This window comes from Chelonia mydas, chromosome 9, assembly GCF_015237465.2.
Source record: "Chelonia mydas isolate rCheMyd1 chromosome 9, rCheMyd1.pri.v2, whole genome shotgun sequence".
Classification (NCBI taxonomy): Eukaryota; Metazoa; Chordata; order Testudines; family Cheloniidae; genus Chelonia; species Chelonia mydas.
Window position 1 is genome coordinate 96,257,163 of NC_057855.1, and position 25,113 is coordinate 96,282,275.

The 25,113-nt window shown below is 43.6% G+C and overlaps 1 protein-coding gene across 1 annotated transcript; it reads right to left on the minus strand.

The window, feature by feature from the left end:
- Positions 1–754: 754 nt before the first annotated feature.
- LOC122461849 (cell wall protein DAN4-like) lies at positions 755–24,907 on the minus strand. Its single transcript, XM_043523060.1, has 4 exons — positions 24,682–24,907; positions 4,679–4,750; positions 3,177–3,777; positions 755–776 (listed from the first exon to the last, which is right to left on the minus strand). Exons 1-4 carry the CDS (start codon positions 24,770–24,772, stop codon positions 755–757), a joined length of 786 nt encoding a protein of 261 aa, XP_043378995.1. The 5' UTR covers positions 24,773–24,907.
- Positions 24,908–25,113: the final 206 nt, after the last annotated feature.

Sequence of the window (25,113 nt, forward strand, 5' to 3'; positions counted from 1 at the left end):
TCGGGCTCAAGCTGGAGCCTGAGATCTGAGACTTTCAACCCTGGCAGGGTCCCACAGCTCAGGCATCAGCCCGAGCCCAAAAGTCTACACAACAGTTTTTTAGCCCTGGAACCCAAGTCCCATGAGCCTGAGTCAGCTGACGGGGCCAACCATGGGTTTTTTAATCCCTGTGTAGACATGCCTTCTAAGTACCTTTTCCAGGCCTGAAAGAGCTCTGTGTAGTTTGAAAGCTTGTCTCTCTGACCAACAGAAGTTGGTTCAATAAAAGATTATTACCTCACTTAGCTTCTCTCTCTAATAAAAAATAATAGTACTTTTCATTTAGATTTACATTGTAGGGAAGATGTACAATAAGAGACATAAAAAAGCCTTCACAGATGATAGATTGCTCTGCTTTTGTGATCGTTGGAAGATACGCAATTTACCTTTTCACTTCTATATATTTGATCTTAAAGGCACAATCTAACTCTTAGATATATAGCAGCTGTGAGGGTTTCTGCCTACTTTACATCAGGGAGCTGCTTAAATTGCTTTTCTAAGAAAAATAGTTAATCTCAACAAATTAGGCATACTATATGTAGTCAAAATGTATAGATGTATTTGGCAGGGATTAACAGCCAGATAATCATATGGAGACAACTGCAGCTGTATTTGTTTAGTCAGCAATGAACTGCAGCTGGAAGCATCACTTCTACCTGAGTTAAACAGGTAGCTAGGCAGCTAACGACTAACAAACCCAAACAATCATGACTTGCTAATTTGTGCCCACAATGAATCTGCAGGGACAACAATGTGAGAGCCTGCAAAAAAGAGAAACTCAAACAGGTTGTCATGTTTCCATTCATTTTAAGAAAGATATTGTATACTATGGATTAAAAGTGATGCTCTTAGCTGGCTAAACAGTGCCTAAGAACTATCAGAGTTCTTATCTCATTTCCTTGCTACTAGGGCTGGATCATTAGAAGGGGTATTTCTCTTCATGGTTTAATGTAGAAGCTTAGACTAAATCTGGCATTCTGTATAGTCCACTACTCTTTACCCACAGAAAATTATGCAAATTCCATCCCTTTTTTATCTGATTTTACTGTAGTGGACAGATCAGGTGTAGCTACAGATGTGGACTCGGAGGGTTTGGATGTGGTTTTGGTATCTGTAGATAAGGTTCATAGAATCATAGAATATCAGGGTTGGAAGGGACCTCAGGAGGTCATCTAGTCCAACCCCCTGCTCAAAGCAGGACCAATCCCCAATTAAATCATCCCAGCCAGGGCTTTGTCAAACCTGACCTTAAAAACTTCTAAGGAAGGAGATTCTACCACCTCCCTAGGTAATGCATTCCAGTGTTTCACCACCCTCCTAGTGAAAAAGTTTTTCCTAATATCCAACCTAAACCTCCCCCACTGCAACTTGAGACCATTACTCCTTGTCCTGTCCTCTTCTACCACTGAGAATAGTCTAGAACCATCCTCTCTGGAATCACCTCTCAGGTAGTTGAAAGCAGCTATCAAATCCCCCCTCATTCTTCTCTTCTGCAGACTAAACAATCCCAGTTCCCTCAGCCTCTCCTCATAAGTCATGTGTTCCAGACCCCTAATCATTTTTGTTGCCCTTCGCTGGACTCTCTCCAATTTATCCACATCCTTCTTGTAGTGTGGGGCCCAAAACTGGACACAGTACTCCAGATGAGGCCTCACCAATGTCGAATAGAGGGGAACGATCACGTCCCTCAATCTGCTCACTATGCCCCTACTTATACATCCCAAAATGCCATTGGCCTTCTTGGCAACAAGGGCACACTGCTGACTCATATCCAGCTTCTCGTCCACTGTCACCCCTAGGTCCTTTTCCGCAGAACTGCTTCCTAGCCATTCGGTCCCTAGTCTGTAGCTGTGCATTGGGTTCTTCCGTCCTAAGTGCAGGACCCTGCACTTGTCCTTGTTGAACTTCATCAGATTTCTTTTGGCCCAATCCTCCAATTTGTCTAGGTCCCTCTGTATCCTATCCCTGCCCTCCAGTGTATCTACCACTCCTCCCAGTTTAGTATCATCCGCAAATTTGCTGAGAGTGCAATCCACACCATCCTCCAGATCATTTATGAAGATATTGAACAAAACCGGCCCCAGGACCGACCCCTGGGACACTCCACTTGACACCGGCTGCCAACTAGACATGGAGCCATTGATCACTACCCGTTGAGCCCGACAATCTAGCCAACTTTCTACCCACCTGAAAGTGCATTCATCCAGCCCATACTTCTTTAACTTGCTGACAAGAATACTGTGGGAGACCGTGTCAAAAGCTTTGCTAAAGTCAAGAAACAATACATCCACTGCTTTCCCTTCATCCACAGAACCAGTAATCTCATCATAGAAGGCGATTAGATTAGTCAGGCATGACCTACCCTTGGTGAATCCATGCTGACTGTTCCTGATCACTTTCCTCTCATGTAAGTGCTTCAGGATTGATTCTTTGAGGACCTGCTCCATGATTTTTCCGGGGACTGAGGTGAGGCTGACTGGCCTGTAGTTCCCAGGATCCTCCTTCTTCCCTTTTTTAAAGATTGGCACTACATTAGCCTTTTTCCAGTCATCTGGGACTTCCCCTGTTCACCACGAGTTTTCAAAGATAATGGCCAATGGCTCTGCAATCAGAGCCGCCAATTCCTTTAGCGCTCTCGGATGCAACTCATCCGGCCCCATGGACTTGTGCACGTCCAGCTTTTCTAAATAGTCCCTAACCACCTCTTTCTCCACAGAGGGCTGGCCATCTACTCCCCATGTTGTGATGCCCAGCGCAGCAGTCTGGGAGCTGTCCTTGTTAGTGAAGACAGAGGCAAAAAAAGCATTGAGCACATTAGCTTTTTCCACATCCTCTGTCACTAGGTTGCCTCCCTCATTCAGTAAGGGGCCCACGCTTTCCTTGGCTTTCTTCTTGTTGCCAACATAACCTGAAGAAACCCTTCTTGTTACTCTTGACATCTCTTGCTAGCTGCAGTTCCAGGTGCGATTTGGCCCTCCTGATTTCATTCCTACATGCCCGAGCAATATTTTTATACTCTTCCCTGGTCATATGTCCAACCTTCCACTTCTTGTAAGCTTCTTTTTTATGTTTAAGATCCGCTAGGATTTCACCGTTAAGCCAAGCTGGTCGCCTGCCATATTTACTATTCTTTCGACTCATCGGGATGGTTTGTCACTGTTGATCTGGAAACAGGCAAAATACTAGCGGGTTTAGCAGTAGATGTAGTTACAATAGGTTGTGATGTAGCCTCACCAAGTGTGGAGGTAGGAACAGTCTCGTTAGGTTTGGGTGAAGCAGTGGTCCCAGCAGATATCAATTGGTGGGTAGGCCCGGGCACAGTGACTGAGGTACTGGGCGTTGATGTTATGGAAGAGGATGTGGGTGAAGCAGTGGTCCCAGCAGATATCAATTGGTGGGTAGGCCCGGGCACAGTAACTGAGGTACTGGGCGTTGATGTTATGGAAGAGGATGTGGGTGAAGCTGTGGTCCCAGCAGATATCAATGGATGCGTAGTCCTGGGCACGGTAACTGTGGTACTGGGCATTGATGTTATGGAAGAAGATGTGAGTTTATGTGTGGTCCCATCAGGGTTAACTGTTGATGTGGTCTTGGGTGCTTGAGGTATTGAAGCAGTAGTAGAGGATTCAGCTCTTGTCATCTCTGTTGGCTCAGGGACAGGTATGGTTGTATAATGTACAGTAGTATATCCAGGAACAGTTATGGTCATATCTTCAGTTGTTGCATCTCCAGTGGAAGCTATGAAAGCAAAACATTTTGAAATGCATCTTAATCCAGATATAATAACCTTCAAATACAGGCACATTTTGGCTGCTACCAGGAGTCCTCCATTTTAGGCTTGATCTTGTGAGGTGCTGGGCATCTTCAACCCCAGCTGAAATCAACTCCTGGACCTGACCAGCCCCTTGCAGGATCAGCCCATTTGTACTAACAAATCTTGTTAGGGAAAAATAACTTGGAGAAAACCAACTCATGTCATTACAGGTGAATAATTAACACTTAGGAATTACTTTTTAAAGCCAACATGAATTGAAGATTTCAGGGTAACTTTTCATATATACCAATATGTTGTAACCAAACACAGATTGCATAACGTACATGTAATGGCGCTATGGAATATCAGACTAATTTGCTTAAGTTTTCTATCATAAGTTGTGTCCTCCTTGCTCTTCTGGGGCCTGGTTCAGTACTGTGCTGATCCAGTTCTATGCTTGTGTCACTCCACTGATTTAAATAGAATGAGACTGGCATAAAATTAGAGTAATCCAGTGCTGAACCAGACTTCTGACCTCAGAAGACAGAGGGACCAATGGAGCTATACTGACTTACAGCAGCTGAGGATTTGGCACTGTGTGTTAAACAGGGTCTCTCTTTCTGCTGAGCTTGTGTAATATTTATTGATATTAGATATATGGCCCAACTTACCACTGTTTCACTCTAATTTCACACCAGTGAACATATCAGGGCCATCTTTCACTTTGCATTACACGCTATCTAGAATCATACGTATTTTTACATGAAACAATAATAAATGGACATTTTTAAAAGTCTGTGTTTCTATGGATGTAACGTGAATCAGGTACTTATCAGTGATGATCACTTTAACATTTACAGCCCTTGCTTCAAGAAAGGCACATACTTGGAGTGCTACCATTAGTAGATGTGGGTGGAGATAATGGAGTAGCAGCTGTTGACGATGCTTCCTCTGAGCCTGTTGAGAAGATAAATAAAAGATGTAAAAATCGATAGAGGCAAAATGAATATGCAAGAGAAAAGCTACTGTAAAAGAGACTAAACTTCAGCAATGACCAGTACAACAGAGGACTGTTCTTATTACAGGGACTTCTGCAGAACCCCCACACCAAGGAACATACTTGTGCTCAGGTGGTGCAGGATAATAAGCAGATACGGACTTCCTTTGAAGTGAACCAGAAGATTTGTTGTTACAAGGAGGAGGCAGAAGAATTGTTGTTCTTAACCTTTGAGGATATGACAAGAAGTAATGGGCTTAAACTGCAGCAAAGGAGGTTCAGGTTGGACATTAGGAAAAATTTCCTAACTGTCAGGGTGGTTAAGCACTGGAATAAATTGCCTAGGGAGGTTGTGGAATCTCCATCATTGGAGATTTTTAAGAGCAGGTTAGACAAACACCTGTCAGGAATGGTCTAGATAATACTTAGTCCTTCCATGAGTGCAAGGGACTTGACTAGATGACCTCTCAAGGTCCCTTCCAGATTTATTGACCCAAAAGGAGACTGTTGACAGAAACAAATCCAAAGTCAGTATTTATCTTAAAGAACAATAAAACTTGATCATTATAACATGTTCTTGGTATAAATTATCACGTACATTATGAGTTTCTCCCTCCATTCTGGCCACTAAGCTGTTAAGTGTTTTCTTTTAAACCTATATTCCTATGAGGAGATGAAATAAGAGATCCAGAAATAAATATATATTTACACTTCACCTCTGATATCCCCTTCTAACCCGAGGTAGGGAGGCATTTTACAGAAATGTCAGGCTGGAAGGGATCTTGAAAGATCATCAAGTCCAGTCCCCTGTGCTGAGGTAGGACCAAGTAAACCGAGACCATTCCTGATGGGCATTTGTCAATCTCTTCTTTAAAACTTCCAGTGATGGGGATTCCACAACCTCTCTTGGAAGCCTATTCCAGAGATTAACTACCCTAATAGTAAGACATTTTTCCTAATATCTAACCTAAATCTCCCTTGCTGCAGATGAAGCCCATTATTTGTCCTACTTTCAGTGGACATGCGGAACAATTGATCACCAGCCTCTTCATAACAGCCCTTGAGATAATTATAGACTGTTCTCAGGTTCCCCTCAGCCTTCTTTTCTCCTGGGCTCATTGGGGAGGTCTCCAAACCCTACACATCCCAGGATATCCAGAGGAAGGAATGCCTTTGGAGTGCGTCTGTCTGTCCATGGTGCTGCCCATTCACCCCTTCCTCTTGACAAAGACTCCTTTAGGAGTTATGCTGACATTGGTTCCCATTCCTGGGTGTGACTGGGAGTGAGAAGCAGCATTAAGCCCGACATGGATATCTGACAGAACACCTGCTGGAGAGATGCTGCTTCCCACCCCCACAGCAACGGAAGCCTAATCCTATGGAGACAAGAATCAGGGGGTAGCCGTGTTAGTCTGTATCCACAAAAACAACGAGTCCGGTGGCACCTTAAAGACTAACAGATTTCTTTGAGCATAAGCTTTCGTGGGTAAAAACCCCACTTCTTCAGATGCATGGAGTGAAAATTACGGATGCGGACATAAATATACTGACACATGAAGAGAAGGGAGTTACCTCACAAGTGGAGAACCAGTGTTAACAGGGCCAATTCGATCAGGGTGGATGTAGTCCACTCCAAATAATAGATGAGGAGGTGTCAATTCCAGGAGAGGCAAAGCTGCTTTTGTAATAAGCCAGCCACTCCCAGTCCCTATTCAGGCCCAAATTAATGGTGTTAAATTTGCAAATGAATTTTAGTTCTGCTCTTTCTCTTTGAAGTCTGTTTCTGAAGGTTTTTTTGTTCAAGTATAGCTACTTTCAAATCTGTTATAGAATGTCCAGGAAGATTGAAGTGTTCTCTTACTGGCTTTTGTATATTACTATTCCTGATGTCCGATTTGTGTCCATTTATTCTTTTAAGTAGGGACTGTCCAGTTTAGCCAGTGTACATGGCAGAGGGCATTGCTGGCACATGATGGCATATATAACATTAATAGACGTGCAATCCTATGGAGTGGCTGTAGAAGGGATTCTGGGACTTCTCAGGGAGCAGGGTGTTATACAGCACAGATAATTCTCTCTTCTATAACCCCCTCCACCTCTGCCCAGTTTGGTGAAAGGTAGCATGGAGCCGTTCATCAGGAAAATACTAGAGAAGTTTGGAGAATATTGCATTCCAATTAGAATGCAGACTGAAATCTGTGTTTGCTTCTGATTTGGCTAAACTGAAATGTTAGCTTCCAGGAGGAAACTTTTCTGAATACAAAGAGGTAACTGGCTAACATGCAGTAGAGAATGTGAAATGCACGGCCTCTGAATGTTTAATGATAACATGTCGTAAAGGATTCCCATCATATACGCTTGGGCAGCTTTCCTGTTATTTTCCAAATGGAGAGAACTGAGAATTAGTCAGCTAATTATCCTTAAAATGACTCACCTTGTCAAACCAGATAAGTCTTTATATTTCATATGCAACCTGCCTCATTGTCAGCCAGACAAGAGCAAAATGGATGATACAAACTCATATGTTCAACAGAAAACAGCAATGAACTGAATCACTGTAGATGCATTGCATGGTGGTATTGATTATTTAAAAAAAAAAAAAAATAGCACACTCACAACACTTTGCCTTCCTGGTGCAATTGTGCTGCTCTGCTTGAACTTTCTGATGCGTCTTTCCACTCAGAGGAAATTCAGAGACTGGCATTCTTGCCCTGAGTAAGAGTAATGTGGGGTATGTCTACACTGCAATAAAACATTCACAGCTGAGCTGCAGGGCTATAAACTGGAGTATTGACGTTCAGACTTGGGCTGGAGCCCGTGAGTACTGAATTTGATGCATGTTGATTGAATGGCTCTGCTTCAGTAATTGTTTCTTCCCTAGAGCTGGTATTTTGTGAAATCTTATAAACTCACTCCCGCCCCCTACCCCCATTTTCTCTAAGGCATTGGCCATGCACTCTGTGTAGAGTCAAAATTCATCTCTTCCTGAGGTCTGACTTTATTAACAAATAAAATGAACAATAAGGGCTGGTCAACACTGGGAACTTACATCGGTACCACACCCCAGAGAGACGTATCAATGCTGACCTAACCCTCAGTGTAGACAGTGCTAGGTCAATGGAAGAATTCTTTCAGCAACCTAGCGACCACCTCTCGGGAAGGCGGATTACCTACACCGATGGGAGAAGCTCTCCTGTTGGCGTAGGTTGTGTCTACACTGGAGCACTCTGGCTGTGCTGCAGTAGTATTTTAAGTGTAGACAGACCCCCCCAGGGAGGTGGATTAACTTCAGTGACAGGAAAATCCCTCCTATCACTGTAGTGACTGTCTCCACTGAAGCTGTGCTGCTATAGCATTGTAAGATAGACATAGCCTACAGACAACATGAAGTCCAGACTCCAGTTTTCTCCCCTAGAGTTCCATGCTCCAAGCTGTTAAGCCATTTCTTGGGTCCTCGCTGCCTCAGACTCAAAATCCCTCTTTCAGGAATCCTATTCTGGGGTCTCCTTTCTCCTTTTTCATATCTTCCAGCCTTGATAGCACTAGAAGGTGTTACAGGCCAGCTTCAAGAGTCAGTCCATTAACCCCTTCCTGCTCTTGTCCAGTGTAAGGTCCACTCCTCTTGGGTGTGTGTCCATGTTTTCAGTGCAATTCCAAGAATTGCTGCAAGTGGGAAACAGTACTTTTAGGAACGAGATATCTGTAATAACAGTGGAGCCACTTCACTCAGAATTGGCAAAGAACTGGGTCTCCTTATTTCAGTCCACCAGACAGAGTGGTGGATGGTTGGAAAAACATAATGGTGTACAGGCCACTCCAGAGCAAGTATTACAGCATAGTCCAGCAGTCAGTTCACACCCTTGTTTGTGGCATTTTCAGATGCCAGGGGAGTCAGCTGTCCTTTTATAGAATATTGCTCTTGTAACCCAACCCCTAACCAAGAGACTGACTTCTTGTTGCTGCTCCCAACCTGTACTAGGATGCAATAAAAAAACCAGACACCTTTTCACACAGTACTTGATGGATCATGATACTGTGGTATAGTGAAGCATATGCTTTGGGGGTTGCTTTTGTTTATTCAGACCTCTTGCTCCAGAGGGGCCACTGAACTTCTGGAAGGAAAAGGTCTCATTTGCTCTACCTCCATTTTCTCCCTTCCTCTAGACTCCAAGGTACATTCTTTCAGCAGACTGCAGTAGGACAGTAACTTGAGCTGACCAAATAATTATTTGCTGCTCCGCTATTTGGAACAAATTGTCATGTCCTCACTCCTCAGTCTCAAATCAACCAACTACAAGACAAACCCAAACCCAGAAGCTCGGTATACAGGCCTTCAACCAGAGGGCATGGTTAACCCTTTCCATAAATGCTGTTTAACACACACAGTATATGGACGAGAAGAAGCCAGAAAAATAACACAAGTAGAGGAACCCTAAAGGAAAGTGCTGTGCTTTTTTTCTCTACAGTGACAAGGCAAAACAAGGCAGTGGAAAACACATCCCCCAGTACCACAGGGGAATGTGAAATCTAGATGTTGTTAGCTATATTGTAGTCCTAAAATAAACCTGAGCTCTCTGAAATCCACATCTCACTAATTCAAACCTCTATCTCTGGTTTCATGTTGACTGCAGTAATGGAAGAAAAATTTTGTCTAACTATATGTCTCCCTTATAATCCTGTGGCCTATAAAATATACACAGGATGAGTCAAATGGTTCCTGCCAGAGACACTATTCAACACAGTAACTCCAGGAGGTACATACAATAAGAATGACATCTCATAGGAAAACCTTTTTGCTCTACAAAACAGAATCCACATTCACCAAGGATTTTCTTTTTAATATTTCAGAGATTTGTGAGTCTGGGTCCATGCTCTAAACAGCAGCTGGCAAACTGAAGAGCCTTACATTGAGATTTCACAAGGGGGTTCCCATAGCTTCCCCCCCCCGCCCCTTAACTTATGCTCCAAGTCCATGGGAGCTTGGCTTAATACTCTCAGAGGGCCTGACACAGCAATGAATCATGGAATAAACAAAAGATGGATCCTGCATGAGTGGTGCAGGTTCAAGCCCTAGGAGGGCCATATCAAGTCATCCACCGAAAGCAGGGAGGATGATTCTGTCTATAGAGGTGCAACCATGTGCATAAAGTGGCAGAGGGAACCAGGAGTGAAAATGCATGAGTCCTGCAGTCATATCTATAGGCTAATAAGGTGAGGAGGACCAGACCCCCATCGTCTGCCCCCAGTAACTGTACCTGTCAGGGCAAGGAGGACAACGTTCTCTCTGAGAGAGAAGGAACAGAAGAAGGTAAGCTGGGTGCAAACAAACTATGCATTTTAATACGCCTAAATGTATGTGTCTAGGAACAAAGAATATAGGCCATACTTACACAACTGGGGATTCTATCCTGGGAAGCACTGACCAAAAAAAAAATTGGGGTCATGGTGGATAATCAGCTGAACATGAGCTCCAATGGGATGCTGTGGCCAAAAAGACAAATACGATCGTTGGGTGCATAAAGTGGGAACATTATGTAGCAGTAAAGGGGTTATTTTACCTCTGTATTTGGCACTGATACAACCACTACTGGAATATTGTGTCCAATTCTGGTGCCCAGAATTCAAGAAGGATGTTGTTAAATTGGAGAGGATTCAAAGAGCCATGAGAATGATTAAAGGATTAGCAAACATGCCTTATAGTGATAGACTCAAGGAGCTCAATATGTTTAGCTTAACAAAGAGAAGGTTAAGGGGTGACTTACATGGGGAACAAATATTTAATAATGGTCTCTTCGAGAAGAGAAAGTTATAACAAGATCCAGTGGTTGGAGGTTGAAGCTAGACAAAGCACACTGGAAATAAGGCGTAATTTTATAACAGAGAGTAATCAACCGTTAGAACAATTTACCAAGGGTCATGGTGAATTCTCCATCACTGACCATTTTTAAATCAAGACTGTATGTTTTTCTAAAAGATCTGCTCTTGGAAGTATTTTGGGGTAGTTCTATGGCTTGTGTTATACAGGAGACTAGATCATCACAATGGTCCCTTCTGGCTTTGGAATCTATTAATAAGGTATCGTGACCTTGGTCTCACTTAGCCTTAATCCACTCCCGCTTATTACAGTGATCTAGGGAAAGTAATGAGAAACCATAAAAGTGAAATGTCACCTTACCAGGCCCTCTTCTTAGAATAAATTTTTATTTTTTCATTTTAGTTCTTTCCCCAACTAGTTTGTAGAAATACAAAAGTGCTGTTTGAATAAGATTTATCAAGCACTAAACTAAATTGATTGTGCTTTGCACAAAGTCTAGGTTTTAATTTGTCTTTATAGTTGTGACATATGCTGCTGATTCTTCTCCAAATAATGGAAGTTTATGACCAGAACTTAATTGCTGTAGATTACATTCGGGTTTCCAGTGTTAATGGTGTCATGTTTCAAACAGTGTTGCCTTGGGGCTATGTACAAGGTCAAAGGGGGTCAGGTATAATGATCCAGCAAAGTCTGGGGGTGGGGACTAAAGATACATAAATTGCTAAACAAAAATCAAACCCACTCTAATTAGAGACGTATCTCATGATGCATTTTTCATTTAAATAATGACAAATCAAGTATAATTACGATATAACATATTCAAATCCCTCTCCCTCATTATCACCTGAAAAAGAAAATCTGTGTTTATCATGTCAGCGATCGTTACTGTTTCACAGATGTAGGGCTAGACACCTGCATCCCATAACATCACTTGTTTTGATTAACCTGCACAAAATTCTGCTCATAAAATGAGGGTTGAGGAGAGATGACAGATGTGATCTGCAGCTAGAAAAATACCATACTACTGAAATTATAATATCCAAATCATGGAGTTTGAATTTAGTGCTTTAGCAAATGGCATTCTCTTTGGCATTCTCCAAAACATGCATAATTCCAATAAAAGAGCTGTACAAATTAGACCAGCAAATAAGTGAGCATGTGAATTGTAATATCCAGTATGCTTTATGTATCACAGTCCATGGTCATTACCATGAGATTCTTTTAAATTAATATTAAAGGCTCTGCTCTTGCTCTGATTGAAATCAGTGAGAGTTTTTCCATTGACTTGGTAACAGAATCAGGACCCACGTTTTTAATTGTGAAAGATTAACTGAGTTTTGGAAAGTGAGGTCCTCTGTCATTATCAGTGGGGCTGGTACTATTGCTTGTTATTAAGATTGTTAGGCGCTTGTTTTCCGTTGCTTATAACTTTGCCAGACTTTAACTGTTTGGGCTGACTTTTTCCATGCTGGGTATCTGCCTCAGGCTGACTTTTCTTTATTTTTGGAAAATTTCAGCCAGAATGGTTCAGCTGTTTCCAAGAATAAGGTTAGAGAAAAATGTTGTTTGGCCCATGTTTTTTTAAAAAAAAATCTGGTAACCTCTTTTTTTCCCTGACAGAAAGGCCATCCCCATGCTTTAGAGCAGGGACTTGAAATTTAGCAGCAGGATCACCCTGGTGTCAGGAATGTGCATTTTGCCCTCCCTGTGAAACTCCAGACAAATTTTAACCAAGTTATAAACCTTGGGAAAATTGTAGTTCATCCATCTTCAGTAGAGATTTTAGCAGCTAAGTTCCCCCATGATTTTGTTCACTTTGGGCATGCTCAAGCCTGGGGATGAGCAGGACCTTCCCTCCAATTGCAGCTCTGGGCTGCTGTAGGCAATGTTGGGTCTGGGTACCTGAATTGAGAGTATTGAGACTCTCTCTCCTCAGTATCCCACCCCCAAGCTGGGTCCAGGCAACATGGAGGAGGAGCTGCCTGAGTTAAATGGAGTGGGGACAAAAGATAGACCAAAAAGGGCGGGTGGGTGGAAACTGGGACTGGCGGCTGGTAGGGGGGAGAGGAGAACTGGCACTGGAAGTTGGGGTAGGGGAAGACTGGGACTGGCTGGTCAAGGGACTGGGATGGGGAGTCTGCAAGGGTGAGACCAGCATCTACTGGGCAAGGAGACTGGGACTGGGATGAGAGGCCTGAAAAGTGGAGGCTGGGACTGAGTGCATGAGGAGAGTGGGACTAAATCAAGGAGTCAAGGGTAGGGAAGAGAGAGGATTGAGTCAGGGACAGGTTGGAGGGGACAGGGCAGAAGAGTCTGTGTCCACTAGAGGACCCTTCCCCCCCGAGTCTGAAATGGAACCCAAGATTCCCGAGTGTCACCCATTCTTCTGCTGTCAGCAACTATCTGTGAAACCCACTAGCAAAGAGTCCCCAACCACCTTTAGTGCTGGTCCACACAGAGGATGACAATCTGCTGTTGGTTATTGTGGTAGCTCAAGTGGCAGGTCTGTGTGCTAGATCTTAAGGTTTCGGCTTACTGATGAACCATGTTAGGTACCAGTATAATGCCACATGATGGGATTTCTCTTTTTCTCAGTTCACTTTTTTAAAAACCTAGATTTTGTGTGCAATTTCCTATGTTAAAAGAACATATTAAGGTTGCAAAGTCAGGTCTTCAAAAGTTAGGAAATTCCAGAATTATGGTTTCTTCTTCAACCTTAATTTGCCCCTGGTGCATATGTCCTGCATATCTTATTGGAAGGGACTACTTCCAGGAGTGGGGCAACCCTGTCAGAGAATTGGGACTGGCTAACATAGTGGAGTCAGTCCTGCAAACAGTTCTTTAAGACTCACAGTAAGGCCACTTAAGATGGTGGTCCCTTGTCCCCAATATTCAAATAGCTGCAGTAGATGAGTCCCAGACAGAGGAGTTATGATCTAGTGAAGCATGGGATAAGGAGCTGAGGTTCCAGGATTCTTTTCCTTGCTCTCTCAGTGACTCATTGTGTGACTGTGAATAAGTCAGCTGGGCTAGGATTTTTAAAGGGGCTTAAGGGAGACAGGCACTGACTCCAATTGACTATCAATAGAGTTAACCACCTACCTCCCTTAGGACCTTTGAAAATCCCAGCTTTCCTCTCTGTGCGTCAGCTGCCCCATCTGTAAAATAGTGCTAAAAATACTCACCACCTTCTAAATAATTAACATCTCTAAAGTGCTGAGAGCTCTTTGGGTGAAAGACATGCTAAGGGCAAAGTAACATTCTTACTGACCATCATAAGGCAAAACCTGAGTAAATTAAGTGAAGAGTATTTTTGTGATGTCTGTCTCACTCAATATAGAGTAAAGGTACTCCCTTAGGACTCACGCCTGCTTTACTCATGTGAGTTAATTTCATTGACTTTCCCCAGAAAGGCTTTGTGTGACAGGACCACTAGTTTTTCAGTATTCAAGCAGAATATCCAGAACAGCTAGTTACAAAGTTCCCCTGTAAAACTCCATGTTTGCTATCTAGTTTTATGTTTAACTGAACACGGTAAACTGAAGTGATGTCCTGCTATCAAACACCTGTAAATGGGAACAAATTGCAGTGCAGTCACCAGTAATGAGTTTTTTCAGAGCATAAATTCTATAGTATATGCACAAGCAAAACTCCCATTCAAGGACTGTCACTTGCATTTAAATAGCACTGTGACATGGCATTTCATTACATAGCATCTACTAAGCACAGTTATTTCTGACTTCTGCGCTCTAAAATCCAGTGATACCAATGCTACAAACATTCTCACAGAGCCTCTGTGCTTTAGTCCACTGTAAACAATGCATAAAAATTATGCTCATTGAAACCTTGTAATTCTGACAAATGGCACATAAATCGCAACACATATATTTGTAACACCCCTTGCTATCCCAAGTGAGCCTTTTTGTTTATTTGTTTCTATTTAGTGTACAAGAGATTGCTCAGAAATTTCAGTTGTTAAAGTAGTAATAAAAAGCAAAGGAAGAAATATATAGGGTATGCAAATGTTCCTATAAAATATATCCAAGATTTGACACAAGACTCTCAAACATAATTAAACTTTACAGCCCTCCTGTAAGTAGGTTTACAAAACTATAGTCTTAGTCTTTGAGCAAAACAGGATTCCATAGCCTTTATTCTAACTGGTTTCAGAGTAACAGCCGTGTTAGTCTGTATTCGCAAAAAGAAAAGGAGTACTTGTGGCACCTTAGAGACTAACCAATTTATTTGAGCATAAGCTGTCGTGAGCTACAGCTCACTTCATCGGATGCATACTGTGGAAAGTGTAGAAGATCTTTTTATAAACACAAAGCATGAAAAAATACCTCCCCCCACCCCACTCTCCTGCTGGTAATAGCTTATCTAAAGTGATCACTCTCCTTACAATGTGTATGATAATGAAGTTGGGCCATTTCCAGCACAAATCCAGGTTTTCTCACCCCCCCTCCACCACCCACAAACCCAAACCCACTCTCCTGTTGGTAATAGCTTATCTAAAGTGATCACTATCCTTACAATGTGTATGATAATCAAGGTGGGCCATTTCCAGCACAAATGGACATGTACATTGGTCAAACTGGACAGTCTCTACGTAAAAGAATAAATGGACACAAATCAGATGTCAAGAATTATAACATTCATAAACCAGTCGGAGAACACTTCAATCTCTCTGGTCATGCAATTACAGACATGAAAGTTGCAATATTACAACAAAAAAACTTCAAAACCAGACTCCAGCGAGAGACTGTTGAATTGGAATTCATTTGCAAATTGGATACAGTTAACTTAGGCTTGAATAGAGACTGGGAGTGGCTAAGTCATTATGCAAGGTAACCTATTTCCCCTTGTTTTTTCCTACCCCCCCCCCCCGCCCCGACGTTCTTGTTAAACCCTGGATTCGTGCTGGAAATGGCCCACCTTGATTATCATACACATTGTAAGGAGAGTGATCACTTTAGATAAGTGATTACCAGCAGGAGAGTGGGGTGGGGGGAGGTATTTTTTCATGCTTTGTGTGTATAAAAAGATCTTCTACACTTTCCACAGTATGCATCCGATGAAGGGAGCTATAGCTCACGAAAGCTTATGCTCAAATAAATTGGTTAGTCTCTAAGGTGCCACAAGTCCTCCTTTTCTTTTTATTCTAACTGAACATCTACCCAGTTTTCTGAACTTCCTAACATTACAGGTGGGGCTTGTAGCACTGCCCATCATAAAACTCTGGTTTCAGTTGCTTATAACTTTGCCAGACTTTAAATGTTTGATCTGAAATCTTCCACACCAGGTGTCTGCCTCCGGCTGAATTTTATTAGAAAATTTCAGCCAAAAACAGTTCTGCCATTTCTAAGAAGCAGGCTGGAGAAAAGTACCATGTTTTACCCATGTTGGAAAATTCTGACGACCTGTTCTTGGAATAAATCTAGCACCCCCATGCTTTAGAGCAGGGGCTTGAAATTAGGTAGGGGAGTCACCCTGGTATCAGGAATGTGCCTTTTCCCCTCCTTGTGAAAATCTGCCCAAATATGGCCAAGTTATAAACCTCTGAAAAATCACAGTTTGCAGATGCTTAGCGGAAACTTAGATTTTTGCCGCTAAATCCCCTGAACATTTTGTCCTCGGTGAGCGTGCTCCATCCCCTCACAGCTCCTAGTGGTGAACAGATGACACATGCGCTGATCCCACAGAGTGCTGAACATGCTCCAGCCCAGAACTAGGGAAACGCAGAATAACTTTCCCTGTAGCTGCTGCTGCCAGCTGCTATGGGACAAGTGGGGCCAGATACCAGAACTGAGCCCCTTTCTCTCATGTGCTCTCAATGACCATGCAGCTGTCACCCAGGCAGAGTAGAGGAGGGCTGGACAAAGAGACTGGGACTAGGTGTGTGTGTGTGGGGGGGGTTTAGAAGAGAGAGATTTGATAAGGAGCTAGGTATGTGGGAGGGGGAGAACTGGGACTGGCTAGGCAGAGACTAGGGCAAGGAGCCAAAGAGAGGATGGGGGGAGATTGAGATTGGATGAAGAGCCAGGGAGGGAGACTGGGAATGATAGTCAGTGGGGGGAAGGTGGGGGAGGGAGAGACAGATTGGTCAAGGAGCCAGGAGGGGGCAACTGGGACTGGCTGAGAAGGGAGCCTGGAACTGGATGTGGCGTTGGGGGAGAAAGTAGGAGCCAGGGAGGAGATTTGGATTTGGACAGTGAGCCCAGAGTGGGAAACTAGGATTGGCTGGGCAATGCAACTGGTACTGGGATGAGAAGCCTGAGGACTGGGACAAGAACAGCCTGGAAGAAATGGGGCAGAAGGGGTCAAGAAAAGTCTCTGCCCGCTACAGAACACTTCCCGCCAGAGTCTGGAATGAAACTCACCATTTCTCAGTTGCAAGCAGATATCCAGGTATCCCACTGGCAAAGTGTGTATCTCATCTCCCTCTAGAGCTGGTCCACATAGAGGATGACAACCTACTACTGCTATAAGTTACTCTGTTAGTTCAAGGGACAGGTCTGTGTGGTGGATCTAGAGGTTCCAGCCCTGCTGATGACTTGTGGGTGTCAGGATGATGCCACATGATGGAATTTCTGTTTATGATTTTTCAGTTTGCTTTTTTTAAAAAAAACCTGGAAAATATACCCTCCCTCCAAATCAAACTGTTAAAACAACATTAATAAAGATGCAGAGTCAAGCATTCAAAAGTTAGGAAATGCTAAGATTAAAGTTGCCTTAATTTGGCTCCCTTGTGCCTGAGCATTATGGTAGAGTCTTATAAGAAGATCACATACTGTTTTTCCCATAGGACCCCTGCCTCACTGAGTGCACAGAATGGACTTGCTCTGGGGTGAATCAGGGTTGTGTAGTAAAGGAGGCTGTTGTCTATAGACATCCTGCTTCATTTGTTACAGAAGCTGGAAGGTGTGTAGTGAAGGAGGCAGAGGACTGGTGGAAGAGAGGATGTTCTCAATGTTAATGCAGTTGAATGTTGCCCTGGAGAAGTGGAGTCCATCCCTGCCTCTCTGCAGGGATAGACTCCTTGCCCAGAGTTCTTATGTGATGCTGGGAAATCACTTAAACCAAACCTGTCACAGAGGGTTATTAATTGTGTGTTCCTCATTTTTGGGGTGCCATCTTGATATCCTGGGGTCTGATTTGCAGAAGGGCTGAGCACTCTCAGCTGCCACTGAAGTCAGATTATTAGCTTTCTTCCAGTCTTCTGGAACTTCCCCAGTTCTTCAAGGCTTACTAAAAATGAACTTTCTTGATCCAGTGAGTTCCTACGCCAGCTCTTTTAAAACTCCTGGATGTAAGTTATCTGGACCTGATGATTTAAAAATGTCTAACTTTAGTAGCTTCTGTTTAATGTCCTTCTGAGATACTAGTGGAATGGAAAGAATGTCTCATCATCATATGACATTATCATCTTTTTTTCCATAAATACGGAACAGAAATAAGTACAGTTCTGCCTTTTCTGTATTATTATTGATAATTCTACCATTTCCACCAGTAATGGACCAATACCATTTTAGGATGCTTTTTTCCCCGATATATTTAAAAAATCTCTTCTTTTCCTTAACTCTGCTGACCATAGATTTCTCCTTGTGTCCCTCTGCTTTCCTTATCAGTTTTTTACAATCTCTAATTTCTGATTTATATTCATTACTACCAACTTCCTCTTTCTTCCATTTGTCTTTATAGCTGCCTTCACTTCCCCTCTACACCAGTATGATTTTTTTAACTGGTAACGTCTTCCTTGGTTGTGAATTTTTCAGCATTTAATTAGGTGTTCTTAAAAGACTGCCAATTATCTTTCACATTTTTCTGATTAAATTATTCCTCCCAGCTGACTTGGCTCAATTGTTTTCAGCTTTGTGAAATTGGCTGTCTTAAAACACCAAGAACACATATTACCAGTCTGGACTTTATTCTGCTTGCACATTATAAGTGTGATCAAGTATGATCACTTGTACTTTAGCAAACATTAATTTTAGTTCTCTGATCAGTTCCTCTATCTGCTAGGACCAGGATGGCTGCAACACTTTTTGAGTTAGGAAATTGTCATCTATAATGTTTAGAAATTTAAAAGATGTTTTCATACTGGCAGCATGAGACCCTCCAGTATGTCACTCAAATTGAAGGCCCCCATGATCATTTAAATGAGTTATAACCATTTGTTTTAACATTCCAATTATGATGTTGCCTTCCCATCTGGTTAGAAGAAAGCATTTTAAAATATCTCGAGGAATTGTAATACGTAGGTGCCAACAAGACAATATAAATCAATAGTCTGCAACACTGTATAGATTGGGTCTAGTCCCCACTCCTCACCCCTCCCCTTTTGCTAACACACACACTCCTAGTATATAGCATTTATCATGGGCTAAAAGGGAAAGTGTTTTGGGGTGCCCCAGGTCATGTGGGAGCATGTCACTGGACCTGTTAGGACATGATAGGTCACCTTCACTGCTGGCCTAACTCTGTTCAAGTCAAAGGGGTTAAGTTGCCTGGGAATTTGTCAGTCACTTTTGACTGTATCATTACAAGGGCTCAGATCCTGAGCTGTGGCCTAGAGGTACTCAGCGTAACTCAGACAGTGAAGATCCAGAAGTGTCTTTGAACTCCTTTTACCTCCCTCAGTGCTGGGCCAGCTGTATGCCAGGTCAATCCCTCAGCACAATTTACAGCAGCCTGAGGGGTTGCTCTAAGTTGTGCCAGCTGCCAGTAACCCCTGAGGAGCTGTTATACCAGCTAGGAAAAGTCAGGGTGCAGGAAGAGCCTGGCTACACCAATTTTCCCCCATCCACACCCCTTAGGCCACCCTCAGGGAGGGAGGTTGGTATAGGAGCCTCTACAGCAGCTCTGTGCCGCTGGAGGATGCTTGTATGCTAGGGTGATCCTCCTGCGGCCAGTTATGCCAGCACTCAAGTTGCTCTGCACCAGCAGCAGTTTGGTGTTGATGGGCCCTAATGGAGGTCAGAATCTGGCCCAGGTTGTTTCTGTGGTTTGGTCTGGTTTTCTGAACCTGGATAGCCATGAACCTTAGCATCTGTACGTTACATAGGAGTTGTTATTTGTAAATGCAAGTGAAAAAGCCAACAATGTTTGTCTAGTGGTCATGCTAGGTCCAACGTTAAGCTCTGAAGGAATTACAATTTATAGTGTAACTAAATTCAGTTATTTTCAAAGTGTGTCTGTACAGCACTTTAACATTCTTGGCTTCAGACAGTGTAACAGGTGAAAGCTGTGAAGCTTGTAGATTTTACTTTTCTTTGTCATTATATATCGCTGTGCAATGGCAAAATGTCATTTCCAGGAGATTTCTATGTTTCATGCTACATATGCCTTGTTTTTATCACTACCTATATCCTCAGGGAGAAAAAATGATTGCTCACTACTCACCGCAGCGTAGATGAAGGTCAGTGGTTGGAACTATGTTGTCAAAGTGCCAATAATCCTCCCTCCAGCTGATGATATTTCCTGGGGAACACTTCTTTAACTCACTCAGCTCTCTTATTCTGTCCCACAGTTGAAAGTAGTACAAGCTGCCAATGAAGCTGCTGCTGCCCCGAGTGATGTAGCCATTCTGCACCAAGCTCCCGTCGGGTTCCAGGCACATGGTTCCGTTAATCACTTTATCAGACAATAGGTTGCCATTGTGGTAGACTTGCAGCAGTCTCTTATTACCATCCCATAGGCAGCACACACTGTGCCATATAAAAAGAGTTAAAGCAAGCTCAATGTCTATCTTTGTGCCAAAAAGATACAGCCTTAAATGTTTGTTTTCACTGCTGAGTCTGAGCTCGAGACCATTTATGTCAGTGGAGTTGCTGTTGTTTGTATGGTATGAAAATGCTGTCCAAGAACTGACATTTGTGGTTCTGTTTAGATCAATGAACACAGTGAATTGGCATAGTGGGGGATGCTGTTGTTGGCCAAGGATACATACTTATCATTCCTTCCAAATAAATCCAGTTTTTTTCCTTTCAGGAAATTTGTTTCTGTAAAAATGTGGGAGGGGGGTGTGAAAAAGAAGAAGAAGAAATCTCACTTTTCAGAGAGAAAACTGCAACATGACCTCATTCAGGTACTTTTCTATTAGGATAATTGCTGCATGTAAATGGATTGTGCACATCCCATGACAGCCGTTTTCCAAATCACTCTCTTTAGCAATATCACAAGATGATCAAAAAATTAAAGGGTTATTCTATTTCTGGCTCCTTCTCTCTTTGAAATGCAGAGCTGAGGCCTCCTACACCACTGACAAAGAGAGCCTAAGTGGGTCTGATTAAACAAAGAAAAGCCAGGGATTTCAAGTCTGTTAAATGGAAATGGGCACAAAATTCAGCTCTGGATTTCAAATGCCCCAACACTGAGTGCAGGTATTTGGATCAGAGGTCTTGCTTCAGCCCACTCTGAATATAGGAGCTATTGGCAGAATTTGGATCTGGGTTTGGAATTCAGATCATACACAAATTTCAGTGAGACCCCATGGGTGCATGTTAGGGCAGAATTTGGCCACATGGGCCTCATTCTTTGTTCTGCACTGGCCCTTTTGCCCTGCCAAGCCAGTTATGTACTATAGGAGGTCCCCCGCTACCCAGTGGGAACGAATGGCTGGCCACGTCCTCATCGCTCCCAGTCCCTTTGCACCATCAGAGAGGTGCAAAGGAGCCATAGCAGAATGGAGAACTGAGGGTCATAGGCGCTGACTCTGTGGGTGCTCCGGGGCTGGAGCACCCACAGGGAAAAATTAGTGGGTGCTATGCACCCACTGGCAGCCAAGCTCACCTCACCCCCCGCCTCACCACCTCCTCCTCCTCCTCCCCCCCCCCCGAGCACGCCGCGTCCCCGCTCCTCCACCTACCTCTCAGCGTTTCCTGCCTAGCTGCCGCCAAACAGCTGTTTGGTGGCATGCTGGGAGGCAGTGGGAAGAGGCGGGGCCAGGGCGGGGATTTGGGGAAGGAGTTGGAATAGGGGTAGGGAGGGGGCAGAGTTGGGGCGGGGACTTTGGGGAAGGGGTTGGAAGGGGCAGGGCCGCATGGAAGGGGTGGAGTGGGGGTGGGGGTCGAGCACCTAGGGGAAAGCAGGTAAGTCGGTGCCTATGCTGAGGGTCTTATATCCTTGACTTCTATGGTCACATTCATGCAAGTGACAATAACAGGATTGGGCCCTTTGGGAGTATTCAGAAAAGTTGGGATAGTTTTCTTCTTAATTTTTTTTTTTACACTTGTTAGCTCTTGCTGCCCTTATCTCCTTAACCCTAGTGTTGCAGTATTGTCAGCATGTCTGTAACAATCCACCTGCCCAACCCTGGGTCAGAAAGTTCCTGATTTTGCAACCTTTAATCAGACTGAGTAGCAAACAAATAGTCCCACTGGAGTCATCACCTTGCCATAACCTTTCCCAAATGTGTATAAATTAAAATCCCCAGTCCTACACAAAATTAGGAAAGCCTGTAATGTTTGCTGCAGTGCAGTCATAGGTGCAAGCCTGGGTACTTCCCTTCCAGCTGTTTGCATCAGAGAAGCCCTGGCTGCCAGCACAATGCAGAGAACCTCTCTTCAGCTATGCTAGAAACAAGAGGCACTGGTACCCTGCCATGGCTTCCTAGAGCTACACTCCCAGAGATGAAGTCATTACTCAGTGTGGGTGCTTGCTGCTGCTAGCTGTTCCCAGCACCTGACTGTAATCATTAAATATTAGGAAGTTGGTTAGGAAGAAGGGTCGGAATATTTTGTTGCTTCTTTTGTCTTTATGATCTGTTTAGAACCTAAATAGGCGCTAATGGAAAAAGAACACATCAGCTGCAATCCAGCAATAAAACTCTGTTTCCCTTCCAAAAGCCCAGAGTTAAGGTGGCTGCTGCCATCAGAGAATTAAGTTAAGCTGCAAAACTGAACTCTTTATTCTATACAAAGCCCCACAGAACATAGAACACCAGTACATGACATTTATTCATATAGAAGCATCCAGTTTTCTGTCCTCACCTGAGAGAGGCCATGAGCCAAATTCTCTACTGGTGTAAATAATCACTGCTCCATTTGGCCCATTAACACCAGCAGATAATTTGGACCCTTGTATGTAGCAAAGCATAGGGACAATGAGGCCTATTTAGATCCGAATTATAAGTCAGACTGTCTGTGGAGTGATGATTTACAGGTTTGCCTTACTATCGTCCTAACATGTTTACATGTTATTTATTTATTCCTCTTAGGAGAGAACTGCTATGGGGGCTGAAGGCTTTATTACCATATCTCAATGCTTTTTCCAATCCCTTTCTCTAATGACATCATTTACACCAAACCCTGATTGCTAGCCATACACAGCAAGCATTGTAAATCCCCTGAGTCAAACCAGACCTGTAAATCTCAAGTGATTGTTTGCACTTTGAATAAAGGTTACACAGGTCATGAACTTGTGAAACCAGGAGACACTTCCCCAATTTCTGCTACATATGCTTCAAATCAGAAGCACTGATTGAATTATGGTCTAACTCTCTGTGGCCAATTAAAACTGAAGCGTTGCTTTTCTACCAAAGCCTCTTTCTCCCACGGTGTCAATAAAGTATTGCTGTGATACATAATCACAGCCTGGCCTGGTATCTAATGTGTGAGAGAGTCCCTGAATTCCAAAGCTCAGGTCACTGTACCAACCTCATGTTCTAGTATGCTGGTCCTGATCTCATTTACACCAGTGCAACTCTATTGGTTAAATTGAGTTACTCCTGACCTACACCAGTCCAGATTAGAATCAGGCCTGTTGGCCTGCATGTGGTGTCACCATTGACACCTGCGAGTAAGGGTGTATGGGAGTTGAAATCAGAAAGACAGCATTTTACACCCACTGGGCTGAGATGTAAATGAGTAAATAAGGCTCAAGGCACAGGAAAATCTGGGCCCTTATATCTAAATTGGTTGGTTTACAACATAGAGCCCAACCCAGCAGTGGGAATCCCCATGAACATACTTCTGGGCATGAAGTCAGTGGACATTTCGCCTGTCAGGACTGCAGAATAAGGTCTATAATGGAGTCATAGAAGGGGACAGACAGAGGGAGATCATCATTTTCAGCCCAAGTAGAGTGGATTCAGTTCTCAAACAGCGCAAGAGAACACAGCACAGATCTTGGTCATCCTTTGCATAGTTATAAAAGGGCTCTGAATCCAGCTACCTGGAATTCCCCCAGTCTAGGGTAACCCCCAGGTGGCATTAGGTTGGCAGAACTCTTAGGCTTTAAGCTCAGAAGGAACCATCATGATAATCTAATCTGACCTCTGCATCCTTCCTTCGTGGGTGGCCAGGGCACTACTATGCTCCAGCAATCTCCAGATCATAGAGCAATCCCTTAGGAGCCACTGCAGCCAATTAACTTACAGCAGCCCTCAGGCTGCTCTAAACTGCACCAGGAGTTAATTTGACCTTTGGCCAGTTCTGAGACTGGGGCAGGAGTGTGAGTGAAGGTAGTGTAAATCCATCTCTTCCTTGCTGTGAAGAACACAGCTCAGCAGCAACTGAGGCTACACCTACACTACGGCACTTACAGTGGCACAGCTGCACTGCTTGTGGTGGAGACACTCTACGCCGATGGGAGGAAGCTCTTCCTTAGGCTTAATAACTCCTGCCTCCACGAGAGGCAGCGGCTATATCCATGTGAGAAGCTCTTGCTTCATGGTGAGAAACAGCTTTGCAGCTGCAGTGTTTGCACAACATATGGCAGCAGAGGCTAGATCCTGCCCTCGGTGGAAGCAGCCAACATAGCAAATAAGAACCAGGACACTGGCAGATACATCCAGCTGGTACCAGGCAGGATCCCTGAGGGCAGGCAGTGCTGCTGAACTCAATTTCCTGCTCCTTACAGCAGGTGCAAAACATGCCTTGTCCAGCTGCTGACTAGCACTTGCTGTTGACTGCAGCATATGCCAGCAGCCAGCTGGGGCAGGGTGACTGGCCAATTACCTCTCTCCCCCTGGGTGCTAGTAGCAGAGGTTCTTCACTCCCTCCTCCCAATTCCTTGTGGACCAGCCAGGGGGCTTCAGCTCAGAGTCAAGGGTTTACAGATAAGAAATAACTATACCTGAGAGAAGGAAAAGACTGGCTGTGACAATCAGGCCATAAAGAAACTTGTCAGGAAAGTGGTGTACAGGACTCCACACAGGTGTCTTCATTTCTAGACATATTCTGAAAGAGACATATTCTGAAACACTTTATTCATTGCACTTTAGGAATTCAAAACCCTTTACACAGATGACTAAACAGTATAATCCTCATATCACAGATGGGAAAAGTGAGGCATAGACAGGTGAATGACTTGCTCAGGATCATGAAGAGAGTCAGTGGCAATCATAAAAAAAACAACCCAGGTGTCCTGACTTCCAGTCCCCTGTCCTAACCTCTAGACTTGCTGCCTTCTTATAAAGAAAGACATCCCAGTTAACTCATGACTAAAAAAAATCGCAGTTAACTCATGCGATTAACTAAAAAAAAATTAATCGCAATTAACTGCAGT